The sequence below is a fragment of the Haemorhous mexicanus genome, chromosome 14 (genome assembly GCF_027477595.1).
Source record: "Haemorhous mexicanus isolate bHaeMex1 chromosome 14, bHaeMex1.pri, whole genome shotgun sequence".
In the NCBI taxonomy this organism is placed as follows: domain Eukaryota; kingdom Metazoa; phylum Chordata; class Aves; order Passeriformes; family Fringillidae; genus Haemorhous; species Haemorhous mexicanus.
Genome location: NC_082354.1, coordinates 5,483,903 through 5,506,073, shown reverse-complemented (window position 1 = coordinate 5,506,073; position 22,171 = coordinate 5,483,903). Strand labels below are relative to the sequence as shown.

Here is a 22,171-nt window from a genome sequence, read left to right as displayed (position 1 = left end):
ATCTTCCAGTGCTGTGTCCCCAGGTGGTGGTGAGGAGAAAGGGACATGTGTGAGCAGCAGGCACAGGCATGAGTCTGCCCTTCAGAGGCACACAGCAAATTGCACGCGAAGCTGAAGAGCTGCTGCCCTGCTCAACAGCCTGGGAATCACACAGGAATGGAGACCTCCAGAACCTCAGCAGCACTGATGGCTGATGATGGGGAGTCTTTTACAGGCTGAAAGCTCCTGCAGAAAGAAAAAGTGTTTTCTCTGCCCATATTGAGTGTGAAAGGTTGGAGAGAGAACACTATGTGTAATGCATTCTCAATGCTTCTAAGGGTACTCCTTTCCATCATGGGAGTGCAGGAGTGTGTGCTTGGCTGCCCAGGTAGCCCCAGCCTCTTGCAGGGGTCCAGACTGGAGCACCATGAAGAGAGGCCAAGGGTGGATTGGAGGGGCTGTTCTTTGTGACTTTTCAGCCATGAAAAATAGTCCTGCCAGTATATGCACTTCTCAGGTGATGCTACACTTAAGGCCACTAAGCCCTGCACCTGCTGAATCCTTTGCTGCCCCATGCACCTGCGTGATGAATCCTTTGCTGCCCCATGCAGCCCCAGTGCCCCTGGTGTGGCCCCCCCTGCTCTCAGAGGTGCTGGATGCCCCCACTGCTGGGGCAGAGGAGCTGCTGCTGGCTGTAAATGCTGTGGGGCAGGAGGGGAGTGCTCAGTGCTGCAGCCAGTGTCTCATAAAGCCAAATGGCCGTAAAATGACCTCAAAAAATTCCCTGTGCCAGAGCACCCACATCCCCAGGGATGGGTAGCTGGCTCTGGAACACGGCGTGGGAGCAGTGCTAAGTTGCAGCCTGCAGAACAGGTGGGTTTGTTTTCACTGCATCAAAATAAAACTTCTGGTGATCACAAGCTATTAATGAAGCTGCTGATTTGTGCCTGCTCTGCCAGGTGCTGCAAGAGGCAGACACTGGAGGCTTGGTACAGCACACGTTGGGTCTGGCTGCTGGGGAAATCCACAGCTCCCTGCCAGCTTCAGGCCTTGTAGGGTCACTCTGATTCCTCATCAGTGACCAAAGTGCTGTTTTTCTCTCCAGCCAGCTATACCATGGCATGAGCAGTCTGTGCCAGGCAAACTTCAGCTGCTTCCTTTGCCCCATCTCCTTCTCCATGGGGGCTTCTGCCCTTTACTGCCATCCCCCCAGATCTCAGTTGGACAAGGCACCCAGCACCCTGCTTTGAGCAGGGCTTGGCCCAGACACCACCAGAAGTGTTTCTAGTCTCAGCTACTGGGCAAAGCAAAGAGGAAATCAGGAGCTGGCAGCAGCTGGTGGCAGTCTGCAGCTCCAGCCACCCTCTGGCAGAGCCCTGGCCCCACCACTTGACTCCACCATGCTGTGGCAGCCAGTCCTGCAGGAGGCAGGGTGTGTTGGGACCCTCACCAGGGAGGGGAACAGGAAGGAAAAGCAGAACTTCATCTTCTTGCCTGGGCCTCAGCAGGCTGCAGAGGTCCAGTGTGGAGTGCAGGGTGCTGCTGCCTCCCAGGGGTGCTTGTCAGGCTTCAGTCAGGTGCTGGCATGGAGCAGGAGGACATGACAAGCCTGGGCTCTCACAGAGTCCTGGGTCAGGATGTGGCCATGCAGAGACATGGCAGAGGGGCTCCATCAGGGATATGACCAGCTGACAGTGACATCAGCTGCCCTGTACTTCCCCAGGCAGTGGTGGGCAGGGCCAGAGCCCAGCCTGGTGGGTCTGTCTGGGAAGTGATGCTGCTGGCAGGGTGCAATAGCTGCTGCTGGGACAGCATCTCCAGGGAGCCAGGAAACTCCATCCTGGCTCCTTGACACGTGGATGATGGCGCAGAGCAAGCAAGCCCATGGCCAGTCTCCAGCCTGTAGGCTGGGTATGGCTTTCTAGGGCACCAGGAGGTGACAAACAGAGCTTGTGACTTCTCTTTGTCCCAGTTCATGGGACTGTACGTCAGGTACTTGGCAGAGTGAGGACTGTGCGTGCAGACAAGAGCTATGGACATGGTGGCTGGGAGCCAGGAGCCTCTGAACACTTCTGTTGCGGGAAGGTGCTGCTCTGCTTCCCTGCAGAGTGGCACAGCCATGGTTGCACAGGGGTTCTCTGCGTTTCTGGGGGCGAGGGGCAGCCCCATGGGCACCACACTGCTGTGCCAGCACCGTTCAGGGGTCACCTGGAACAGTCCCTCATGGAAAGCAAGTGCTGAGGTCTGGCAGGGGTGCAGGCAGCACTTGGGGTGCAAAGAGGGCTGGTCGGAGAGCAGGGACCCCTGGGTGCACCCCGGACTGGCTGCCTTTCACGGCCCAGAGGCTCTGCTTCCTCACCACCCTTTGTATTCTGAGCACAAGCACCATTGACATGGGACTGGAGCGAAGCCACGCATTTCTCTGCCTGGGCCAGGGCCTTTGTGGCCTCGTTTTCCAGGGCGAAAGTCCACTCCCTCTGTGTTCCTGGTGGCAGAAAGGCCCTCTTTGTGCATCTGGCAGCGTGCTCCTGCGGGGCCGGATTGGCACTGAGCAGCCCCAGCTGGGCAGGAAGCAGCAGGGAGGGGGTCGAGGGGGACTCTGACAAAGCAGTGGGGTGGGACACGGCAGGGTTAAGTGTCCCCAAGCAGGCATTAACCCTCCCACTGCTGCCAGCCCACAGCCTGGCTCCTCAGAGAAGCAGGTGCCAACCTGGGCTGGAAGACGGTGCTGAGCCAGGGACAGCATGTGCCCCTCAGGGCCCAGGTAACACATCCTTGGGGTGGCTAGGGTAGCACAGGCTGCTTGGCAAGGCCAGGCTGTGATGCAGCCATGGCCCCTCTTCTTCCCACACCAGGACAGGGATGCTGGGTCATCCCCTGCAATGGGATCCTCAGGGAGCACAGCAGCCCTTGGTTGCTTTCAGGAGCACCCACTTGCATTCCCAGCTGCCATCCTGCCATCCCTACAGCAGCCCTGAGCTGAGACCCCCGTGTGAGCCTAGCTCAGCAGGCAGCACAGCTCAGGGACAAGGCTGGGTGTGGGCTGCAGTGCTGGGTCCTTGCAGGGCTACAAGATCATCAATGCCTTCTCTATGCTGCATCCTGCAGTGCAGCACTGGGATGTTGGAACCCTGCTGAGAGCTTCCTCCACTCCCTGCCTGTGTTGCAGGTCTTTTCCAGAGAGCCATCATCCAGAGCGGCTCCGCGCTCTCCAGCTGGGCAGTGAACTACCAGCCTGTGAAGTACACCAGCATGCTGGCTGACAAGGTGGGCTGCAATGTGCTGGACACCGTGGACATGGTGGACTGCCTGCGGCAGAAGAGTGCCAAGGAGCTGGTAGAGCAAGACATCCAGCCAGCCCGCTACCACGTGGCCTTCGGGCCAGTCATTGATGGGGATGTGATCCCGGATGACCCAGAGATCCTGATGGAGCAGGGCGAGTTCCTCAACTATGATATCATGCTGGGGGTCAACCAGGGTGAAGGGCTGAAGTTTGTAGAGGGTGTGGTGGACCCTGAGGACGGCGTCTCAGGCAGTGACTTTGACTACTCAGTCTCCAACTTTGTAGACAACCTGTACGGCTACCCTGAGGGCAAGGACACCTTGAGGGAGACCATCAAGTTCATGTACACAGACTGGGCCGACCGGGACAACCCCGAGACACGGCGCAAGACTCTGGTGGCCCTCTTCACTGACCACCAGTGGGTAGAGCCCTCGGTGGTGACAGCCGACCTGCACGCCCGCTATGGCTCCCCCACCTACTTCTACGCCTTCTACCACCACTGCCAGAGCCTGATGAAGCCTGCATGGTCCGATGCAGCCCACGGGGATGAGGTGCCTTACGTGTTTGGGATCCCCATGATTGGCCCCACAGACCTCTTTCCCTGCAACTTCTCCAAGAACGACGTCATGCTCAGCGCCGTGGTGATGACCTACTGGACCAACTTTGCCAAGACAGGGTGAGTGGGGATGGGTGCTGTGCCTCAGGGGTCTGCACTCACTGCAGCTGTATTCTCTGGGGCTGTGCTGTGGTGGGGGGGGTAATCATACCCAGTGTGGGACACTGAGCTCCCTGCGCCCAGAGGTCCCCATGTGCTGCACCTTCACTGGGGCCGTGGCATCAACCACAAAGCAAGAAGCTTAGATCATGGCCAGTCCCTGGGACAGGACCCAGCCAAGCTGCAGGGGTGGGGAGGCTTGTTGGCCCTGGTTATCTTGGGTGAGACTTGAGCCAGGGTTGGGTGTTGCCCAGTCATTCAAGACCTTTTGCCAGCCTGACCTGTGCCACCACTGGCAAAGGTGCCCTCAGTTTCTGTCTCTGCATCCAGCTCTCCCTCTTTGTTTCTTTGGCTTTTCCCAGTGCTAGTTCTGTTCTGCCTGTGTTTCACAGGGACCCCAACAAGCCTGTCCCCCAGGACACCAAGTTCATCCACACCAAGGCCAACCGGTTTGAGGAGGTGGCCTGGTCCAAGTACAACCCCCGTGACCAGCTGTACCTGCACATTGGGCTGAAGCCACGGGTACGTGACCACTACCGGGCCACCAAGGTGGCTTTCTGGAAGCACCTGGTTCCTCACCTGTACAACCTGCACGATATGTTCCACTACACCTCCACCACCACCAAAGTGCCACCACCCGACACCACACAGAACTCCCACATCACCCGCCGGCCCAACAGCAAGGTCTGGACCACCAAGCGCCCCGCCATCTCGCCCGCCTACAACAGCGAGAACGGGAAGGAGAAGTGGAGCCCGGAGCAAGAGGCGGGCACGCTGCTTGAGAGCCCCCGCGACTACTCCACTGAACTGAGCGTCACCATCGCCGTGGGCGCCTCCCTCCTCTTCCTCAACGTGCTGGCCTTCGCCGCCCTCTACTACCGCAAGGACAAGCGCCGGCAGGACACGCACCGGCAGCCCAGCCCGCAGCGCGGCGCCTCCAACGACATCGCCCACGCGCCTGATGAGGAGATGCCCTCCTTGCAGGTGAGCCAGGGGCACCACGAGTGCGAAGCTGTGCCATCCCACGACACCCTGCGCCTGGCCGCTCTGCCCGACTACACCCTCACCTTGCGCCGCTCTCCGGACGACATCCCGCTTATGACCCCCAACACCATCACCATGATCCCCAACTCGCTGGTGGGGCTGCAGACCCTGCATCCCTACAACACCTTCACCGCCGGCTTCAACAGCACGGGGCTTCCGCACTCACACTCCACCACCAGGGTATAGCTGCCCGCCGCCGGCGCACACGCATGCACGCACGCACACACACGCAGCAGACACTGGCAGAGGGACCGGCGGGGCCCGCAGAGCCCCCGGACGGAGGGGCAGCGCCCACGGACGGTGCAGCTCCCAGCCCAGAGACCTGTGGGGTCCCAGAGCGGCCCCAGCGCTTTCTTTTGTTCCTATCTAACTTTTGAGAAGTGCTTTGACTCTCCTGGCCTCAGGGCCCCGTGGGTTGCCCCGGGACGCCAGTGGGGTGCAGGAGGGACATGGTGTAGTCCTGCAAAACCCACCCGTGCAGGTGGGCAGGGGTACCCCACTGTCAATGGCCATGGAGTTCCCAGTGCCGTGGCTGTGCCTCCCAGCGGGGCGATAACATCCCCAGTGCCAAGCCCACCAAGCACCCTGGGACTGACGAGGAGCAGGACCGGGCATCCCTCTCAGCCAGTGCCCAGACATCCCCAGGCATCTTGGCAGCCCTGGAAAAGGCTCCTTCACTGTGCTGAGAAGTGGCCCCAGGCCATGGTGCTATAGGCAGAGGGAATGGGCAGAGTCCAGGGACCTGGCCTTGTGCTGGATGCGGGCGCTGGGGCTGGTGCCGGGGCTCAGGGACCCTGGGAGCGGGGCCCTGGGCTGGAGACTTGGCACCTCTGCCCCTCTTTGCGCTGCAGAGAATCTCTTTTGTGTCAGTCATTTCTCTTTGCAGAGACGTTTTTTAAGCAGATCTTTAGTTCTTTACACACTAACGGAGTCGCCGCGTTTTGTCCTTTGTAAAGATTTTAAAACCAAGTGTTCTTGATATAAAATAAAAAGCCAGTTAGAAGCCAGCGTGTGCGCACGGTGCCGGCCCCCCATGGCGCCCGCCTGCCATGGGTGGGCACCAGGCAGGGCAGTGCCTCCTGCACTGTGGGGCTGCGCTCTTTTGTATTTTTTGATATTCTCCCTCCTCTGTCACCCGTGCCCACGTATCTCAGCCAAAAAGCCTATCCAACGGCCTGCCTGCGAGCACCCCCGCCCCGGTCCCTCACCGCCACCACTGGCCAGTGCCACCCACCGCCCCGTGCGGGCATCACCTGCTCCGAGCACTGTCTGTTCACTCCCATGAACCCAGGACAGCCCCTCATGCTCTCCACCCTGCCCTGCTCCCCCAGGAGCATCCCACATCCCTTCACCACTGCCCCAAGGCTGTGCTGCGCCCTCCCTGCCCGTGCTTGTTGCCCGAAAGCAGAGCCGGTGGTTTGCAGCCTGCGGCAGGAGTGGGGCGACAGGAGCAGTGTGAGCTGCTCACCAGCATCAACTCTGCCTCCTAGGTTGCTTCCACTGGAGCCTTTACCCCATCGTGGGGTGACCCCAGTTCCAGCATCCAGGATGTGCAGCTGGAACAGATGCCTGAGTAGGGACTCTGGGGGTGATGCAGCCTATCTGGGGCTGGGAGCCAAGCTGTGCTGGGGCTGGGGCATCTGCCGTGGCCACCGAGCCACATGTGGCTCTAGGCAAGTGGCTTTGGTGTGGTCGGGCATGGAGAAGGCGCTGCAGGGGATCCCACGTGGGGTACCCCAGTCTCAGCCCCCCAAGGTGAGCACTAGCACCTGGGGCCTGGGGAGGCAGGAGAAAGGGACAGGTCCTTGTGGGGACACCATACCTTGTCCCTGTGCAAGACGGTCCGGCTGGCAGACGCTGCCCGTGCTGGCGGCCGTGACGCACCGGTGCCGGCTGGCCCTGCTGCCCGGGGCCAGCGCATCGATGGCCCTGCTGGCCCTACTGCCCGGGGCTAGCACAACAACGGCCCCGCACCCCGCCCCGGCCCCCGCCCCGCGCAGGGCTGAGGGTGAGGATGCTCGTTGGAGAATGTATTTATACCCTGTCACCCGCGCAGAGTAACAAATTCCAAATAAAACAGAAGTGATATTTTTAATAGTGGTGTGTCTCGCCTCTTCTTGGAGCATGCAGGGCCTGGGGACTACCGGGCTGGGTGGGTGGGGTGCCCTGTGCTGGTCCTCATGTCCCTGGTACCCCCCTACAGAGGTATGTAGCAGGAGGACCCTGGTATCACACACCATGTCAGGGTGCTGGACCCCCACATGCAAGCTGGCACCATACCATCCAGGACTGCCAACACCGTGTGCCACAGTGGGGAGGTGTCCCCAGATCCCCCCAGCCCTGCTGCCCCCAGCACAGGGACCTCATGTGGGAATGCATCTGTCCCACAGCCCCCTCCCTCCGAACTTCAAACCCCTTCCCCAGCTTTTCCCAGCTGAGCTCCCCTCCCCCTATTTGCCAAAGAGAAAAGCTGCTGGTTTCATTTCTTTTTAATGTAATTTCAACTGGAGTTGCCATGGAAACCAGGAACGGAGTGGGGGGGCTGAATTGCCTCCAGGCAGCATGCAGACACTGGAGCCAGGGCCGAGGCCCCGAGCCAGGGGAGCCGGGGCAGGCAGGGGGACAGGCTGTGAGGAAGCTGAGTGTGGGGCTCTGCCCTTCTCCCCACGGGGGACCTTTGCAGCTCCAGTGCCACGGGCACGTCACCCTGTCCGGCACTGTGCTTCAGACCCTGTGCTGGACCCCCCTAAAAGCCCTGGTGCTGCCCATTGTGGCATCCCACAGGATGCCTAGTGCCCTCTTGAAGGGGTGATGTCTTTCTGCCTCAGATTAGGGGATTGCCCTGCCGTTCTGCCCCTCTCCTTATCCTTGCACAGCCCCAGCTGCATGCTGCCACATGTGCCAGCATGGCCAACCCAGCTAGGACCGCAAGGCAAGCTGGTGACAGACAACCCACTGCTATTATGCTACTGCCTTTGCAAAACTCCTGAGGCTGCCATCTGTCCAGGGTGTCCTTGACTATCAACAGTTTTCCTTTGGAGACCTGGCAAAGCTCAAGGGACACTGTATCCCAGAGGGTATGAACAGTTTACATCTGTGTGACAGCTGTGGGACATCCTCTGCTTCAGGGGACATGTTTAGGGCTGTTGGCAAGGAGAACCATAAGGGACTCAACTGCAAAGGCGTCCCTGGCATGGGAGGGAGTGAGTGACCTGTGGCTGGTCTCTGGCTGCTTGAGGATTCACAGCCAGCAGGAGGGCAGGGATGCTGCTCTTCACAGAAGCATCACTAGGATAGTGCCCTGGTGCTGTTCCCCACACCTCTGATGCACCCAGGACACAGGAGAGCAGACTCACAGGCAGGCAGAACAAGCTGTTATGTCTTAGGCTGCAACCCCCTCTGCCCTGTGCTGCAGCAGCACAAAGGATTTCTGTGCTCACCCACAGCCAGTGACCTTCCTGGCAGTTGACTCAGAGCAGAGGGTTTTGTCTCTCTGAGAACAGCAGCCTGGATCCAGGGATGCCTGTCCTGCTGCCAGTCCAAGCCTGGAACCCAGCAGCCCCTGCACTGCAGTGGCCATCCAGTGACGAGGCTGAGCCATTCACAGGGCCAGCCCTGCCTGGAGCAGAAAGGCCGGGGAATAGGGGCTCTGGAAGCCTCCTCTGCAGTCCTCCTGACAGTGGAGATGTTTCAGTGATGGCTCAAGCTTGATTTCGTCCATCGTACCCATACAGACTGCTGGGCTGCAAGTTCTCTGACCCTAGGAGAATGCCAGCAGCTGCGTCACCTCAGTCCCACCATCCGCATGCTGACTCAGTCCTGCCCATCTCATCAGCTTATCTGCGTTAGACCTGCCCACGTCTCTGAACTCTTCCGCTGCAACTTCAGACACCAATTAACTTCACAATTAGCGTCATTAACAAGGAGCCCATTTCTGGCCCACGTGGTGGCGGGCGGGGCACTTTTCTGAGTACTGGAGGCAGCGCCGGCCACTGTTCAGTACAGCCTGTCCTTCACCGATGGCTTTTGCAGTTTAACCTGCTGCCAACAGCGAGGGGGCTGCCCGCGCTCCCGCCCAGCCCTGGACCTCTGCTCCTCCCAACCAACTCCCTGCAAGGACAGCGGGCGGGCTGGACAGCAACGCCCCGGATTCCTCCTCCTCTTCCCGACTGTTTTTTTCTCAATTTTTACAATATTTTAGAAGGATTCCCACGCTGAGCCCCGCCGGTGCTACCGCGGGCAGGTGCGGCCCCGCCGCCCCCGGCCCGGCCCCGCAGCGCCACCTGGTGCCACGGCCGGCGACACCCCTGCCGCACGGCCCGAGCCCCCCGGCGGTCCCTCGCCTGGCTCTCAGCGCCCCCCAGCCACCCCTGTCCTAGCTCCCAGTAATCCCCAGTCACCCCTCGCCTGGCTCCCAGCGCCCCCCAGCCACCCCTGTCCTAGCTCCCAGTAATCCCCAGTCACCCCTCGCCTGGCTCTCAGCGCCCCCCAGCCACCCCTGTCCTAGCTCCCAGTAATCCCCAGTGACCTCCCGCCTGGCTCCCGGGGCCCTCCAGTCAGACCCCTAGACTGGCTCCCAGGAACCCCTCTCCCCATGCCAGCCTCCCGTTGTGCCTCGTCCCACCTAGCTCAGCCCACCCCAGTGCTCACCAGACTGCCCGGCTCTTGATGGCCCCCAGTGACCCCCACCCAGCCGGATCGCTCCAGCCGGGCCCCACTAGCCCCCTGCTGCCCCAGAATGCCCTCTGCTGATCCCCAGAACTCGTCCAGGGTTCGGGACCTGGGCGGTGCCGTCTCTGTCTCTGCTCACCGGCGCTGCTGACTCGGGTGTGGCGGTTTATCAGAGACTGAGATTGTGGCCCCGACGGCCCCAGCCAGCCCGGCCACCGCCGGTATCTCACTGCCCACCGACCCCCGGCCCGCTGCGGGGGCACCCCTAGCGGCCCTCAGACGCTGCACAGTGCCACCCTGCCGTCCCCATGCGGGGACACCGGCACCATTGTCACCCTCATGCAAGGGACGGCGCACGGGCTCTTGCAGCCCGGCCCAGGGGCCCAGGATGAGCGGCAGGGTCGCCGTGTCCCACACGGGGTGCTGGGCGGCGGGACCTTGAAGCGGGCCAGCCGAGTTAATCGTTGACCGGCTGTTTGCCTTTTCCCAGCTGCACTTTTACACATTAAATTTGGTATTGGTGGCTGCCCAGGGATCAGCCGGCAGCCTGAAGCACCAGACCAAGGTGCTCCAGGAGCTGGGGGTACCCAGAGGCATCCCCCGGGTGGAGAGCAGGGCTCTGCCACGGTGCATATGTCTGGCTTGCAAGGAATGCAGCGGGGAGGATGCTCACAGCAGGGGAGTGGGGCCGCGGGGACCTGAAATCTCCCGGGGGACCGTCCTGGGGGGGCTGGCCCTGCCCCGGTGCTGCAGTAGCCCCAGGGCTGGCCCCGGGGGATGCTCAGCCGCGATGGTGGGTTCGAGTGGGTGTGAACTAGGCTGGACACACCTGCGGTGTTTACTTGGCGAGTCCTGGAAGGAGCAAGGCTGTTTGGGAGGGGGTGGGTGACGTGCTTTCAGGGCAGTATAAAGTCCAGGGGGGTGGTGCGGTGCAGACTGATTGCTGCAATCCCCAAGAGCATTGGTTTACTGCGCTGCTGTTGAGGTGAGAAGCTGGCGGGCACAGCACCGTTGTGGGGGTGGCCGCGTGTCCCCCATCTGGGGAGCACCAGGGGGGCCGGAGTGGGGACCACAGCAGGGCTCGGCCCTGCGCCTGGGAGAGGAGAGCCGGCAATGCTGGCCCTCATGGCGGGAGTGGGGAGAGGAGCACTGGGGGCACCAGCGGCGTCCTCGCAGCTTTGCAGGGCGGTCTTTGGCCGCCACCGCTTGCACAGCTCCGGCTGCTCGCATCTTGGGTTAAGGGGAGGAGGTGGCATTTGGGATGGTATTAACTGTCCTGCCAGCCTGCAGGCAGCCAGCTGGGAGCGTTTACTGGGTATGCTGCTCCCCACCTGAGGCTGGGGACAAAACCCAAGGGACACGGCGCCATCCCTGCAGGGATGGGGCACAGTGTGACGGTGTGGCTGGGACACCAGCCTTGGGGGGCGCGGGGGCTGTGCAAGCACAGGGATTGTTGTCCCAACCAGCATGTCCGAGCAGTAGGGCAGCCTCAGTGAGTCCCTCTTGCGGGAGGAGCGCAACCCCAGCGCTCAGCCAGTGTTACTCCGCCGGCCTTTCTCCCACGTCTCTGACGGCACACGCGGGGCAGCTCCGGTGCCCTCACAGATGCTGCTGCTGGAGGAGCCTTGAGGAGATGGCAGGAGTCACAGCAGCGGCACCCAGTGCCACCCAGCCCGGCGGCAGCTCAGTACAGACCCCTGCTCCAGAGCCTTGTGCTGTCCATGCGGGATGGGCACGCAGCTGGGCTCGGCCATGCTTCCTGGGCAAGGGACCTCCGGACACGCTGGGTGGCCTGTCCGGCCCGGCGATGTCCGCGTTCTGGGTCCCGCCGGGCAGAGCCACGAGCAGCCCGCGGGTGGCGGGACCGTGGCCGTGGTCGGTGCGGGGCGTGGTGGGGAGGTGGGAGTGGGTGCAGGGCCGAGCAGCGGGAATGCAGCACACAGGCACTTTGTTTGGCCAGGGTGGGCGGAAGTCAGGGCGTTAGATCTGAATGCTAAAGTGTGTTGTTCAGGGGCCGATAAAGGCCCCATTGTATGTAAATAGTTTATAAAGCAGCATATGACTTCCAGTGCAGGGCAGTGGCAGAGAGAGACGAGGGCAGGCGGAGCAGAGCTCTCCTGCGGGAGGCATGAGACCTTAGAGGGGCCACTGGGGGCAGCTTGCGAGGACCCTTCCTCACCGGCAGGTACGCGTCGCCAGGATCCTCCACCTTGGGGGTGGCTGGTCCCAGCCGCCCAGACTCCTGCAGGGGTGGGAAGCAGCTCCTGGGGCTGCTCTGTGCCAGTGGGCTGCTCTCGTGGGGCAGGGGTCTGTGCTTGGGGGTGGGGTTGCCCTGTGTTCCCTGGGCAAGGATGGCCCTCGGAGGGTGGCAGTGCAGGGCTGCACGGGGGGATCCCCTCAGCTTAGGGCTCCCTGGCCATGCTCCTGCAGATAATGGGAGGACAAAGGGAGGCACTGGTGCAGTGAACGCCCTGAAGCTCCTTGGGACCATTCCTAGCCAAAGAGCTCAGCACTGGGTACCGGGGGTCTTGTGAAGGTGTGGGAGCTTCACCCCCATTCTCTGTGGCAGCTGTGGGTTAGGATCCCTGTGCCAGCATGGGGTGGCAGGACTGGAGAATCTAGCACTGCTGAGGCAGCCAGTCTCCTGCCTGCTCTGGCCAAAATGCTGCCTGAAGCCGTATCAGGAGCAGGAGCCATGCTGCCATCCTTCTGTCTATCCATCCTCCTGTCGATCCTGCTCTCCACCCACCAGGGCTGCCGCCCAGTTGCTCCTGGGGCTGCTGCCACTGGAGCCAGGATCTGCTGGCTCTCAGCCAGGGGTCCTTCCTGCTCCTAACACCACCCCTCACCACTCTCTCCTGCAGACGTGAGAAACAATGAATTGGGCTGGCCTGTACACGGTGCTGAGTGGGGTGAACCGCCACTCCACTGCCATCGGGCGCATCTGGCTCTCCGTCATCTTCATCTTCCGGATCATGGTGTTAGTGGTGGCAGCCGAGAGCGTCTGGGGGGATGAGAAATCCGCCTTCACCTGCAACACCCAGCAGCCTGGCTGCAACAGTGTCTGCTATGACCACTTCTTCCCCATCTCCCACATCCGTCTGTGGGCCCTGCAGCTCATCCTTGTCACCACGCCAGCCCTTCTCGTGGCCATGCACGTGGCCTACCAGCAGCACCAGGAGAAGAAGCTGCTGATGCTGACAGGACATGGGGATGCCAAGCACATGGAAGAGGTCAAGAAGCACAAGATGCGCATAGCGGGATCGCTGTGGTGGACGTATGTCTGCAGCGTGGTCTTCAGGCTGCTCTTCGAGGCCGTGTTCATGTACATCTTCTACCTGCTCTACCCAGGCTACCAGATGATGCGGCTGGTAAAGTGCGAGGCTTACCCCTGCCCCAACACTGTCGACTGCTTCATCTCCAGGCCCACTGAGAAGACCATCTTCACTGTCTTCATGCTGGTCACCTCCAGTATCTGCATCGTCCTCAACATGGCAGAGCTGGTCTACCTGGTGGTGCGGGCCTGTGCCCGCCGAAGCCAGCACCACTCCAACCCCTCGTCGGCAAAGGGCTCCTTCTATGGGCACAAGCATTCCTCCGAGTACAAGCAGAACGAGATCAACCAGCTGCTGACAGAGCAGGACGGTTCTCTCAAGGACATGCTGCGCCGCAACTCTGGGCTGCAGGAGAAGGGTGACCGCTGCTCTGCCTGCTAGGGGCAGGGGCTGCTGGCCCCACAGTCGCCCCATGGGCCTGTTACTGTCCCTGTCCCAAGGATAGCATCCCTCAGGCGCGAGTCTGGCTCTCCTGTGTGGCCAGGAGGGCATCTTGGGCCATTAAATCTCCATTCTCAGGTGCTGCCTCCCTCCTTTCTGCTCTGGCTGGGATATGCCAGGAACTGGGGTGCCAGTGTGGGGTGTTCATCCCTGCATCCAAGCTCTGGTGGGTGCTGCGAGGGGCTGTGGGGGCTGCAGTGCCAGGGCTGAGCTGGGGCTGTTTCTGTGTTGCCCTGACAGCCGGCAGCGGCCAGTGACCCCTGGGTGGCATTGATCAGTGTCCAAGGGCTTGCGCTCCCCCAGCACCAGCCCCTGCAGCCCCGAATATAATTAGAAAAGTGCCCAGACCAAAAATAGAGGGAAAAAGTTTCCCTAGTGGCTGTTTGATGTGCCAGTCACAATGAAAGCCAATGGGGCACGCAGCTGCCTCATGCCCCAATAACCCCATGCCTGCTGTTGGGTGCCCGGACAGACGGAGCCGGCAGACCGGTCTGCACCCCACAGAGGAGCTGGGGAGCAGCTGGGAAGGGGCCTCACAGCATCCCCCATCACCCCAGGGACAGGAGGGGGCGGCGCAGGAGCACCGGGCTCTGCCCCACGCACCGTCTACGGTGAGAGGTCCCCATGCTGCCACCGCGGTTGTTCCCTGTGGTGCTCCCAGCTCTCTGCTGGAGGCCTTTGCTCCCCCTGCTCTCCTTGTGACAAGTTAGGGGGTCCCCTCTGACACAGGATGGGGACACTCCAGGGCCAGCCTTGGGTTGGGTCTGTGCACACCTTCTTGGCCAAGGAGTGGGGCGGTATTTCAGCGGGTTGTGGGGTGGCTGTGTCTGGAGGGTGGCTGTCTTGCAGGGCACCACAGCACGTGCCATGGGGGACTGGAGCCTGCTGGGCCGGCTGCTGGAGAATGCCCAGGAGCACTCAACGGTGGTGGGGAAGGTCTGGCTCACCGTCCTCTTCGTCTTCCGTATCCTGGTGCTGGGGGCAGCCGCAGAGCGGGTCTGGGGTGACGAGCTGTCTGGCTTCTCCTGTGACACACAGCAGCCTGGCTGCCAAAATGCCTGCTATGACAGCACCTTCCCCATCTCCCACCTCCGCTTCTGGGTCCTTCAGATCATCTTTGTCTCCACCCCCAGCCTTGTGTATCTGGGGCACATCCTGCACCTGGTGCATCTGGAGGAGAAGGCACAGCAGCAAATGGCAGCACGGGCCAGCAGCGGGGCCAGGCGGCAGCGCCCCAGGCAGCCCCAGCTCCCCACAGGGAACACGAGGGCACGGGTGTGCATGCGGGGGGCCATCCTGAGGACCTACATCTGCAACATCGTCTTCAAGTCTCTCCTGGAAGTGGGCTTCATTGTGGGCCAGTACGCCTTGTATGGGTTCCAGCTGAAGCCCCTCTACACCTGCAGCCGCTGGCCCTGCCCCAACACGGTGAACTGCTACATCTCCCGGCCCACTGAGAAGACCATCTTCATCCTCTTCATGCTGGGCGTGGCCTGTGTGTCCCTGCTGCTCAACCTGGTGGAGATCTACCACCTGGGTCTCACCAAGTGCCGTCGGGGGCCAGGCCCCAAGTCCCGCATCCTAACCGCTCCTGGTGGGCCTGTAGGGCCTGGCAGCACCTATGTCACTCTGCCCAGGGGTGGCAGCCCCCTGGCTGCTGGCAGACCCCCCCATGGCCTGGCACCACTGAAGAAGGCAGGTGCATGGCTAGGGGTGGCTGGTGGGTCCCACAGGGACGTGCGAACGGCAGACCTGGCAGTGTAAATGTGGCCTGCTGGGATGGGCAGTGTGTGGGTGGTCATGGTGGTGATTGTGTCTCCAGTCTCTGCCAGGCCCAAGGCATGGACCCCATGGCCAACATGAGAGCTGGGAACAGCCCTGGGGACACTGCTCAGCTGCTCCTGGCACTCCTGGGAGCAGCAGGGCTGAGAGTAGAGCTTGGAAGGGGGAGAAAATAAACACTTGCTGCACCTCACTTGACTCCTGCTCTGCTCACAGGCACTGTGGCATTGCTCTCCAACTGCTCCATCCTACGGACACACTGCATGGCCAGGGCAGGGCCACTGCTGGGTTGGGTGGAGCTGCAGCACTGTGGGCCGAGGGCAGGGCAGGGACAGGCAGGGCATGCCATGCTGGCACCAGTGGGCACTGGGGCAGAGGCCATCACCATATTGCCGATCTGGCAGGACAGCAGGGCCCAGGCAAGGTAGGAAGTGCAGGGAGCACAGGCTGGGATGGACAGGGGCAAGGTGCACAGCAGCACAGGGACACTGGCCCTGTTCTCCTACAATGCTCACCCTACCCGGGGGGAAAAACCAGGGGCTGCCAAAGTTTTCCACATCTTTATTTGAAATGAATGGTTTCCAGAGACACAGGGTTAGTCCTACTGCCCTGGCATCACTACAACAAGACTGGTGAGCAGCTCACTCTCCACATGGACACAGAGAACAGATGGCCCCAGGCCAGGGCCCAGAACAATATATACAGGCTCAACAGGAGACCCATGTACAGCTCAAGAAAACCGACCAGAACACGAGAAGGGGCAGGAGGCAGCACGGAGTGGCACAGCTGGAGCCAGACTTGCCCTGGGCAGGGTGGTGGCAGCCTGTGGCTGTGGGAGGGAGGGGGAAGCCAGGCAGGGCTCCCTGCTTCTGCCAGCAAATGCCTGGGCCCCTGGCTGGAGCAGAGGTTTCCACTGACGGCACCTTGCACAGGGGAGGGTCCTTACACCAAGACAGGGAACAGGGGAGAGAGGGGCAGCACTAGTACGGACCCATCTCCATCAGTTTTCAGCAGACTCAGAAAACACTGACCAAAGAGAGGGAGGCATCCTGGCTGCACACAAGGGAGGTATCCCTGTGGCGAGGCCAGATCTCTGCCCACAAATTCCAGTGGGAGCTCTATCCACTCCCTGCAACCAATCCAAATCTCTCCCACCCTGCGACAAAAGTTCTCCCCTTGACCCAACAGCTTTCAGGCTGCACGTGGCCCATGCCCACTGGCTTGAAAAGACAATCCTGCCCGAGAAGCAGAGCTACTGTTCCTGCCTTGATACCTCCAGCCTTGTGAGGGAATGCTAAAGGAAGAGGGAAGTAAAAGCTTTGGGGGCCACTGGTCCAATGGGACAATGTATTTTGTGCAATTCCTGCCCTGGGGCATGGGGAGAGAGGGGCAGGGCTGGGCAAGGGGAGCTGCACCAGGGACTCTGCCACTCCTGTGCCATGGGAACAGACCCTGGGGGAAGATGGCTCACCCAGCAGCCAAAACTGGAGACAGAGCTGAGTGTGGGGGCCACGTATGTAGGGGATGCCTGTAACGAGCAGGATGGGAGGTCCAAGTCTGGTAATGATGTAGGGACAGCACTGCTGCAGCACCATCCCTTCCTATGCTGCATGGCCCCTGCCCTGCAATGGGAAGCAGCAAGATGAGGTGTCCAGGGCTGGAGTGCAGCCAGTCCAGCAGCACCTCTGCCTTAGTCCACGTCGTCCTCCAGGCTGCTGAGCCGGCTGTGCTCCTCGTAGATCTCCCTGACGGCCAGGATGCGGTTCAGCATGCTCTCCAGCATGCTGCGGTCCATGGGGATCACCGAGTACCAGAGCGGGGACTCGGCGATGCACGACCGCTCGGGCTGCAGGTAGAACACGTCGCTGCGGTTCCGCAGGCTCTCGGGACTGTGGAGAGACAGCAGCATGAGATCTGGGGTACCAGCTCCCTTCAGGGGCTCAGACAGCCTGGCCTGATGCCGTGTTTAGCAAAGGGTGTTCACAGCTTGTCACAGCCTCTCATCATTCAGTAAGGTAAGGACACAAACTCAGCCTACAGCTCCTTGTTCAAGGCCAAAACCACCCTAGCCACCCAAGCAATGGACTTCTATTGCACATTCCTGCCAGTCCAGAGTAGGGCAGGAAGTGGAAGAGGCCAGAGAGAAGCATTCTCTCAAACTTGGTCTAGTGAAGCAGCACAGAGCCTGGGCAAGACTGCATGCTCATCTACTAATGTCTGCAGAGCAGCAATCACTCCACAGGGTTCCATCAAAACTAAGAAGTGGCCCCAAAATGGCACATGCCTCTTCTCCAGAGAAAGCCTCACCATTTGGAAAGATAAAACTCATAAAACTTGACTGGGCATCGGAGGGGATTCATCCTGTTCTCCCGCTGCTCCAGCATCGGTACCTCCTCCTCACGCTTCCGTTTTCCAGAGCCGCCATCTGCAGAGAGGGAGAGAGCTGGATCATGGCTGGGTCCTGATGGGGGGTGCAGGGGGAGGAACAGAGATGTTCCCCCAGACCCACCTCGGCTTTTCTTCTGCTTGGCAGGAGCATAGTAGCGGATGCTCACCACCTTTGTCATGCCACGGGCCGTGGTGCACTTGCGGGACTGACGCACCACATTGGTGAAGGAGAGCTGCATGTGCTCCTCCGCAGTCTGCAGCCCGAAGAACTTGGTGTTGAAGAACATGAGGGTGTTGAGAAGCACAAAGGGTGAGTAAACACCCAGCTGTTTGCACTCCCAGAGGTGCTCCTCCTCGACACGGGAGAAAACTGTGTCTGCAACACACAGAGGGAGAGCCAGGTCACATCAGCAGTGGCTTTGTGGCAATCCCCTCACCCTGCCTCTGCAAGCTCACTGCAAAATGGACTGATGCTTCACGGCATCTCTTTTTCCACAAGGTTATTTCTCCTGAGCCATGAGCAGAGCTAGAGCTCTGCCCAGCCATAAGCCTCCCCAGATCACAGCCAAACCACAGGCGAGAACCCACATCAATCCTAACTGCTCATCACTACAGATGGCCAAAAAGCAAACTCCAGGTCAGTGCTCCACCACACTCAGTGAGAGATTAGGGAAAAGCAGCAGGCAGGAGAGATCTGGCCAGCTCCTGCCTAGATACACAAGTCTGGAGTCATATGGCTCTGCCTGGGATAGCTAATCTGCAGAGATAAGGCTGGATCTATGAAATAACTACTGACAAGACACAGCAGGGAAGGCAGCCCAGATCACAGCAACAAGAAAAGCCTCTGCAGAGCTCTAGGTTAGCCTGTTCACAAGGCAGCAGTACAGCAACCTTGGCCAAGGCCTAGCACCATGTGCAGGGCCCAGCCATGTGCTGGGAACACCAACACATGCACCAGTGTGCCTCCTCGCTTGGAATCCTCCTTGCCAAAGGCTGGAGACATCACTGTGAAGTGTTGTAAAGATTCAAACTGTCCCAGGATACAAATCACACATGCTCTGCTCTCTCAGCTACCCTGACTGTGGGCAACAGAAGCTGCTGAAGCACAAACCACACTGGCTCTGCAGTTGGTTTGGGTCAGTATGACCTCAGCACACAGCAGGACTGTGCTGCCTATGCCAAGGTTGAAGCTGGGGGAGCACAATGAGGCTAGATGATCCAAGGCTACAAGCACAAACTGGATATGTGGGGACTGAAGGTACTCTGAAGACACGTACTATTTGGTAAGATTGTGGGTTGCCAGCCACTCAGGGATTTGTTCAGCTCCTGCACGAAGGTCAGGTAGTAAAGGTCTGTAAATATATTCACCATACGATTGTTCTCGAGCAGGTACTAGAAAGGACAGAAAACACAGCCAAGTGAAACACAGCAGCACCTGGAATGCAAACCCTCCCCAGAGAGCCCAGGGCACATATGCAGAGCACACCTCCTTGCACCACCAGAACTGCTGGGCAGACACTTCTGTGAGCTGCAAAGAAAACCCCAGGGCATGACAAAGCAGACTTAGTGCTGAAGAAGGGCCTGAGTTTGGGGAGATCCCCCAGACCTCCTCAGAGATGTGCAAAAAGGGTATAAGGCTGTGGAATAGATGCCACCCTACTCTCTGAGCTTGGGAACAGACTAAACTAGGTGGTATGCTAGCCTGGGCTGAGGCACTAAAGGAGAGTCCAGCCAGCTTCTTTGGGTCCCCAGAAGGCAGAATGAAGGGTACAAGCTCCCCTCACCAGATCTGACCCCCCAGTCTGGCTGTAGAGGATGAGGGCAGCAGGCCTCTCTCACCTGCTGGATGCCAAGGCAGAGGTAATAGATGCTGTCCGGTTCATAGCGCTCCCCATTGGGCCGGGTTATCTCCTTGACAAACTGCGCCAGGCCGTAGTTGAGCTCAGCTGCTGAGCAGGCTAAGATGTCCTCTTTGATCCTCATGGGCTTGGCTGCAGAGACAAGCACAGCAGCCTGAGACAACAGCCTACAAGGTCAGGAACACCTCAATACCCCAAGGTCCAGCTTCTGGGAGGTTTCTGCCACTGCCCTGCATCCAGACAAGGCACTTACGGCCAAAGCGTAGCTCTTCTCCCTTGCTGGTTTCTCCCCCTGCATACTTGGCTTGTACCCAGGACTTCCAGGCATTCACACCGTACGAGTAGTTGAGCACTGTACAGCTGGGCTGGCTGCTCATCGAGTCCCGGGAACAGCTTTCAGAGAGCACCAGGCGCTTCTGCCCCTGCAGAGAGGTGTTCTGTGAGACTGGGCACCCACCTGGGACAGGTGCAGGACTCCTGGCACCCCTCACACCTGCTGTCAGCTCCTTACAGTGTGCCATGGCAGCAGGCACCATTCTGCTGGCAGCCAAGCCAACAAAGCCCATTAGTTATGAGGGTCACAGGCAAGCTGTCACATGACTTGTAGCATTCAAAGCTCCTCCAAAGTGACAAGCAAGTATTTTCATTCAAGGAGTGGCCTGCAGGCCAACCTGCAGGCACAACCTCCCCAGCACACCAAAGAGTCTGGTACACTTCACCTCCTACATCCCAGGTGGCAGCTCCCACTCCAAACCCAAAGGGTTTTAAGCAGGCAGTACCCACAGAGAACTCACCTTCCGGACAGCTCGAGGCAGATCTTGCTCTGTGGACACATCATCTGGTCCCACCAGCCCACAGTCAAAAAGGAAATCCACACTGGGGTTGATGTCCAGAGGGTCTAAAAGGAAACACAGGCAGAAGGGCTCAGCTGAGATTTCTCATCCTGTCCCTTGTGCTGGCCTGAATTTTACAGCAAAATGAAGAGGGAACACTTCACATCCTCTACCACTGCCTGGAATGAACTTTTAGCCACAGCCCAACAAAGGAAATAAGGCTCTGGTAAATAATGCTAAAATTTCTCAGAATAACCAGAACCCCACATTTTCCTCTCTGACAGTTTGTTGTTTGTTTACTTTTTAAACCTGAGGAACATTCCTCATTCCCTGGTGTCAGGCAAGTACTGTGGACAGCCTGGCATAGGCAGCTCAATTCTGTTGTTTGCTGCTAGCATCCTGCCTCAGCATTGCTGTGCTCCTGCAAGTCCCTGCCTCTTCTTCCACCTTCTGTTAACAGACACTCAGCAATTCTGCCATTTCTCAGGATGCCATGCTTTGTCCAGGTTTCTCATCTAGCTGGATCCTCTGGAATCATCACTCATAAACACACACTGCTGCCCTGCTCTTTGTGCTGTTAAAATCAGCTTCTCATTCCCCCCTCTCTGGGTCTTATGTTCACACAGGTAAGTTTAGTCTGGACAAACAAACACTCCTTCAGAAGTGGTGGTCTCCCCACCCCTGCTGCAAGCAGTCACCGCAGGGCTCTCACACCAGGTCAGAGGGCACAGGGAGGTGAGTGCACACAGCTGAGGGCAGTGGGAGGCCCCCCCCCCCCCCCCCCCCCCCCCCTCTGTAGCCCTGCACACCTGTGTCACACAGCTCTTACTCTTAGGGAAGTCAGCCTCCAGGTCCTGGCCCGGCTCATCGAGGACATTTGCCATCTTGACAGCCATAGCCAACACATCGTCCCGTGCTGGTCCAAACAGATCACAGTCCTCCAGGAGACCCTCTGCACTCTGATTGCTCACCAGGTCTGAAAGGAAAAAGTTCATCAGAAACCAAATCTTCTTGAAAGTCTTTTGTCTGTTTTCCCTTTGACAGCTGAAAAATGAAGTCAAGATCCCTGTGCTCAGAGCAGCCCCATGACACTTGAGCTGTCCAGCTTTCCCTGGACAGCAAGACACTGGAAGGTTGTTGTCTCCCCATCCACAGCCCCCATCATTGCCATTTGTAGGAATGCAGCCCCCAAGTAAAAAAACCTAAAAGACTAGGGCTGCATGCAGCTACCTTTTGTAGCATGGAAGCTGCTTTAGGGAAGAATCTGTACAGCCACCTGAATAAACTGAGAGAGCTGCACATGTGCCACAAGACTGGCAACCCAAAAGGGACAGTGGCAGACATTGCTCCCTGCTGCAGCTCTTCCCTTCTGGTACCTCCTCAGCAGAGTTAAGGACTTGCTCTTCCCTGCTTCCTTTTCCAAGGCTTTGGGAGAGCCACAATTCCAGCAGGTGTTTTAGCTCCAAGAGCTAGCAAACCCTCCTTGATCCCAGCTGTTGGACCAGACCAAGCCACGGCAGAACCTACCACACAGGTCCGAGGAGGCTTTGTCCAGTTCCTCAGCCTCTGCAATCATCTCAGCCATAGCCAGGATGTCAGCCTCTAGGGGATTGGAGGGGATCTTCACCTTCAGTTCCTCAATGGTCTCCACAATCTTCTCTGTGCTCTCCAGTGTGGTGGGCAGGAACATTGGCACAGGCACCTGTGGACAGCAGCACACCAGGCAGAAAACTGACACTCAGTAGACTGACATAAAAGCAGAGGCAGGAGAAGAGCATGAACAGAGAAGCAGGGAGACTTGAGCAAGGCAGGATCACAAGAGCAGGAGAACATGGGCAGGT

General features: G+C 59.5%; 4 protein-coding genes across 11 annotated transcripts in view; 3 read left to right on the top strand and 1 right to left on the bottom strand.

Moving 5' to 3' along the window:
- NLGN3 (neuroligin 3) overlaps nt 1–7,116 on the top strand; it is a 39,153-nt gene extending 32,037 nt beyond the window's left edge. For both annotated transcript variants that reach the window (XM_059859357.1, XM_059859356.1), the window contains 2 exons: nt 3,149–3,938; nt 4,370–7,116. In XM_059859357.1, coding sequence (XP_059715340.1) covers nt 3,149–3,938; nt 4,370–5,207 — 1,628 coding nt within the window. In that variant the 3' untranslated portion in view covers nt 5,208–7,116. The remainder of the gene's footprint in view (nt 1–3,148; nt 3,939–4,369) is intronic.
- Nucleotides 7,117–10,584: 3,468 nt separating this feature from the next.
- Nucleotides 10,585–13,545, top strand: GJB1 (gap junction protein beta 1). Of its 2 annotated transcripts, XM_059859448.1 has the most exons (3): nt 10,585–10,677; nt 11,762–11,877; nt 12,557–13,545. In XM_059859448.1, the coding sequence occupies exon 3, from the start codon at nt 12,569–12,571 to the stop codon at nt 13,406–13,408; it is 840 nt and encodes a 279-aa protein (XP_059715431.1). In that variant the 5' UTR covers nt 10,585–10,677; nt 11,762–11,877; nt 12,557–12,568; the 3' UTR covers nt 13,409–13,545. The 2 variants fall into 2 exon arrangements, with proteins under 2 accessions (XP_059715431.1, XP_059715430.1); XM_059859447.1 differs by lacking the exon at nt 11,762–11,877 and having other exon boundaries at nt 10,588–10,677.
- Nucleotides 13,546–13,678: 133 nt separating this feature from the next.
- LOC132333898 (gap junction alpha-3 protein-like) lies at nt 13,679–15,437 on the top strand. The gene has a single exon (XM_059859446.1). The coding sequence runs from the start codon at nt 14,336–14,338 to the stop codon at nt 15,230–15,232; it is 897 nt and encodes a 298-aa protein (XP_059715429.1). The 5' UTR covers nt 13,679–14,335; the 3' UTR covers nt 15,233–15,437.
- A 359-nt stretch (nt 15,438–15,796) lies between these two features.
- The window catches only part of ZMYM3 (zinc finger MYM-type containing 3), a 31,915-nt gene continuing 25,540 nt past the window's right edge, over nt 15,797–22,171 (bottom strand). For all 6 annotated transcript variants that reach the window (XM_059859120.1, XM_059859118.1, XM_059859116.1 and 3 more), the window contains 9 exons: nt 21,858–22,032; nt 21,160–21,306; nt 20,292–20,395; nt 19,751–19,919; nt 19,478–19,629; nt 18,916–19,030; nt 17,760–18,014; nt 17,558–17,675; nt 15,797–17,139 (listed from right to left, as the gene is read on the bottom strand). In XM_059859120.1, coding sequence (XP_059715103.1) covers nt 16,941–17,139; nt 17,558–17,675; nt 17,760–18,014; nt 18,916–19,030; nt 19,478–19,629; nt 19,751–19,919; nt 20,292–20,395; nt 21,160–21,306; nt 21,858–22,032 — 1,434 coding nt within the window. In that variant the 3' untranslated portion in view covers nt 15,797–16,940. The remainder of the gene's footprint in view (nt 17,140–17,557; nt 17,676–17,759; nt 18,015–18,915; nt 19,031–19,477; nt 19,630–19,750; nt 19,920–20,291; nt 20,396–21,159; nt 21,307–21,857; nt 22,033–22,171) is intronic.

Coding starts and splice junctions, on each gene's coding strand:
- GJB1 (XM_059859448.1), top strand. CDS start 12,569: ATGAATTGGGCTGGCCTGTACACGGTGCTGAGTGGGGTGAACCGCCAC.
- LOC132333898 (XM_059859446.1), top strand. CDS start 14,336: ATGGGGGACTGGAGCCTGCTGGGCCGGCTGCTGGAGAATGCCCAGGAG.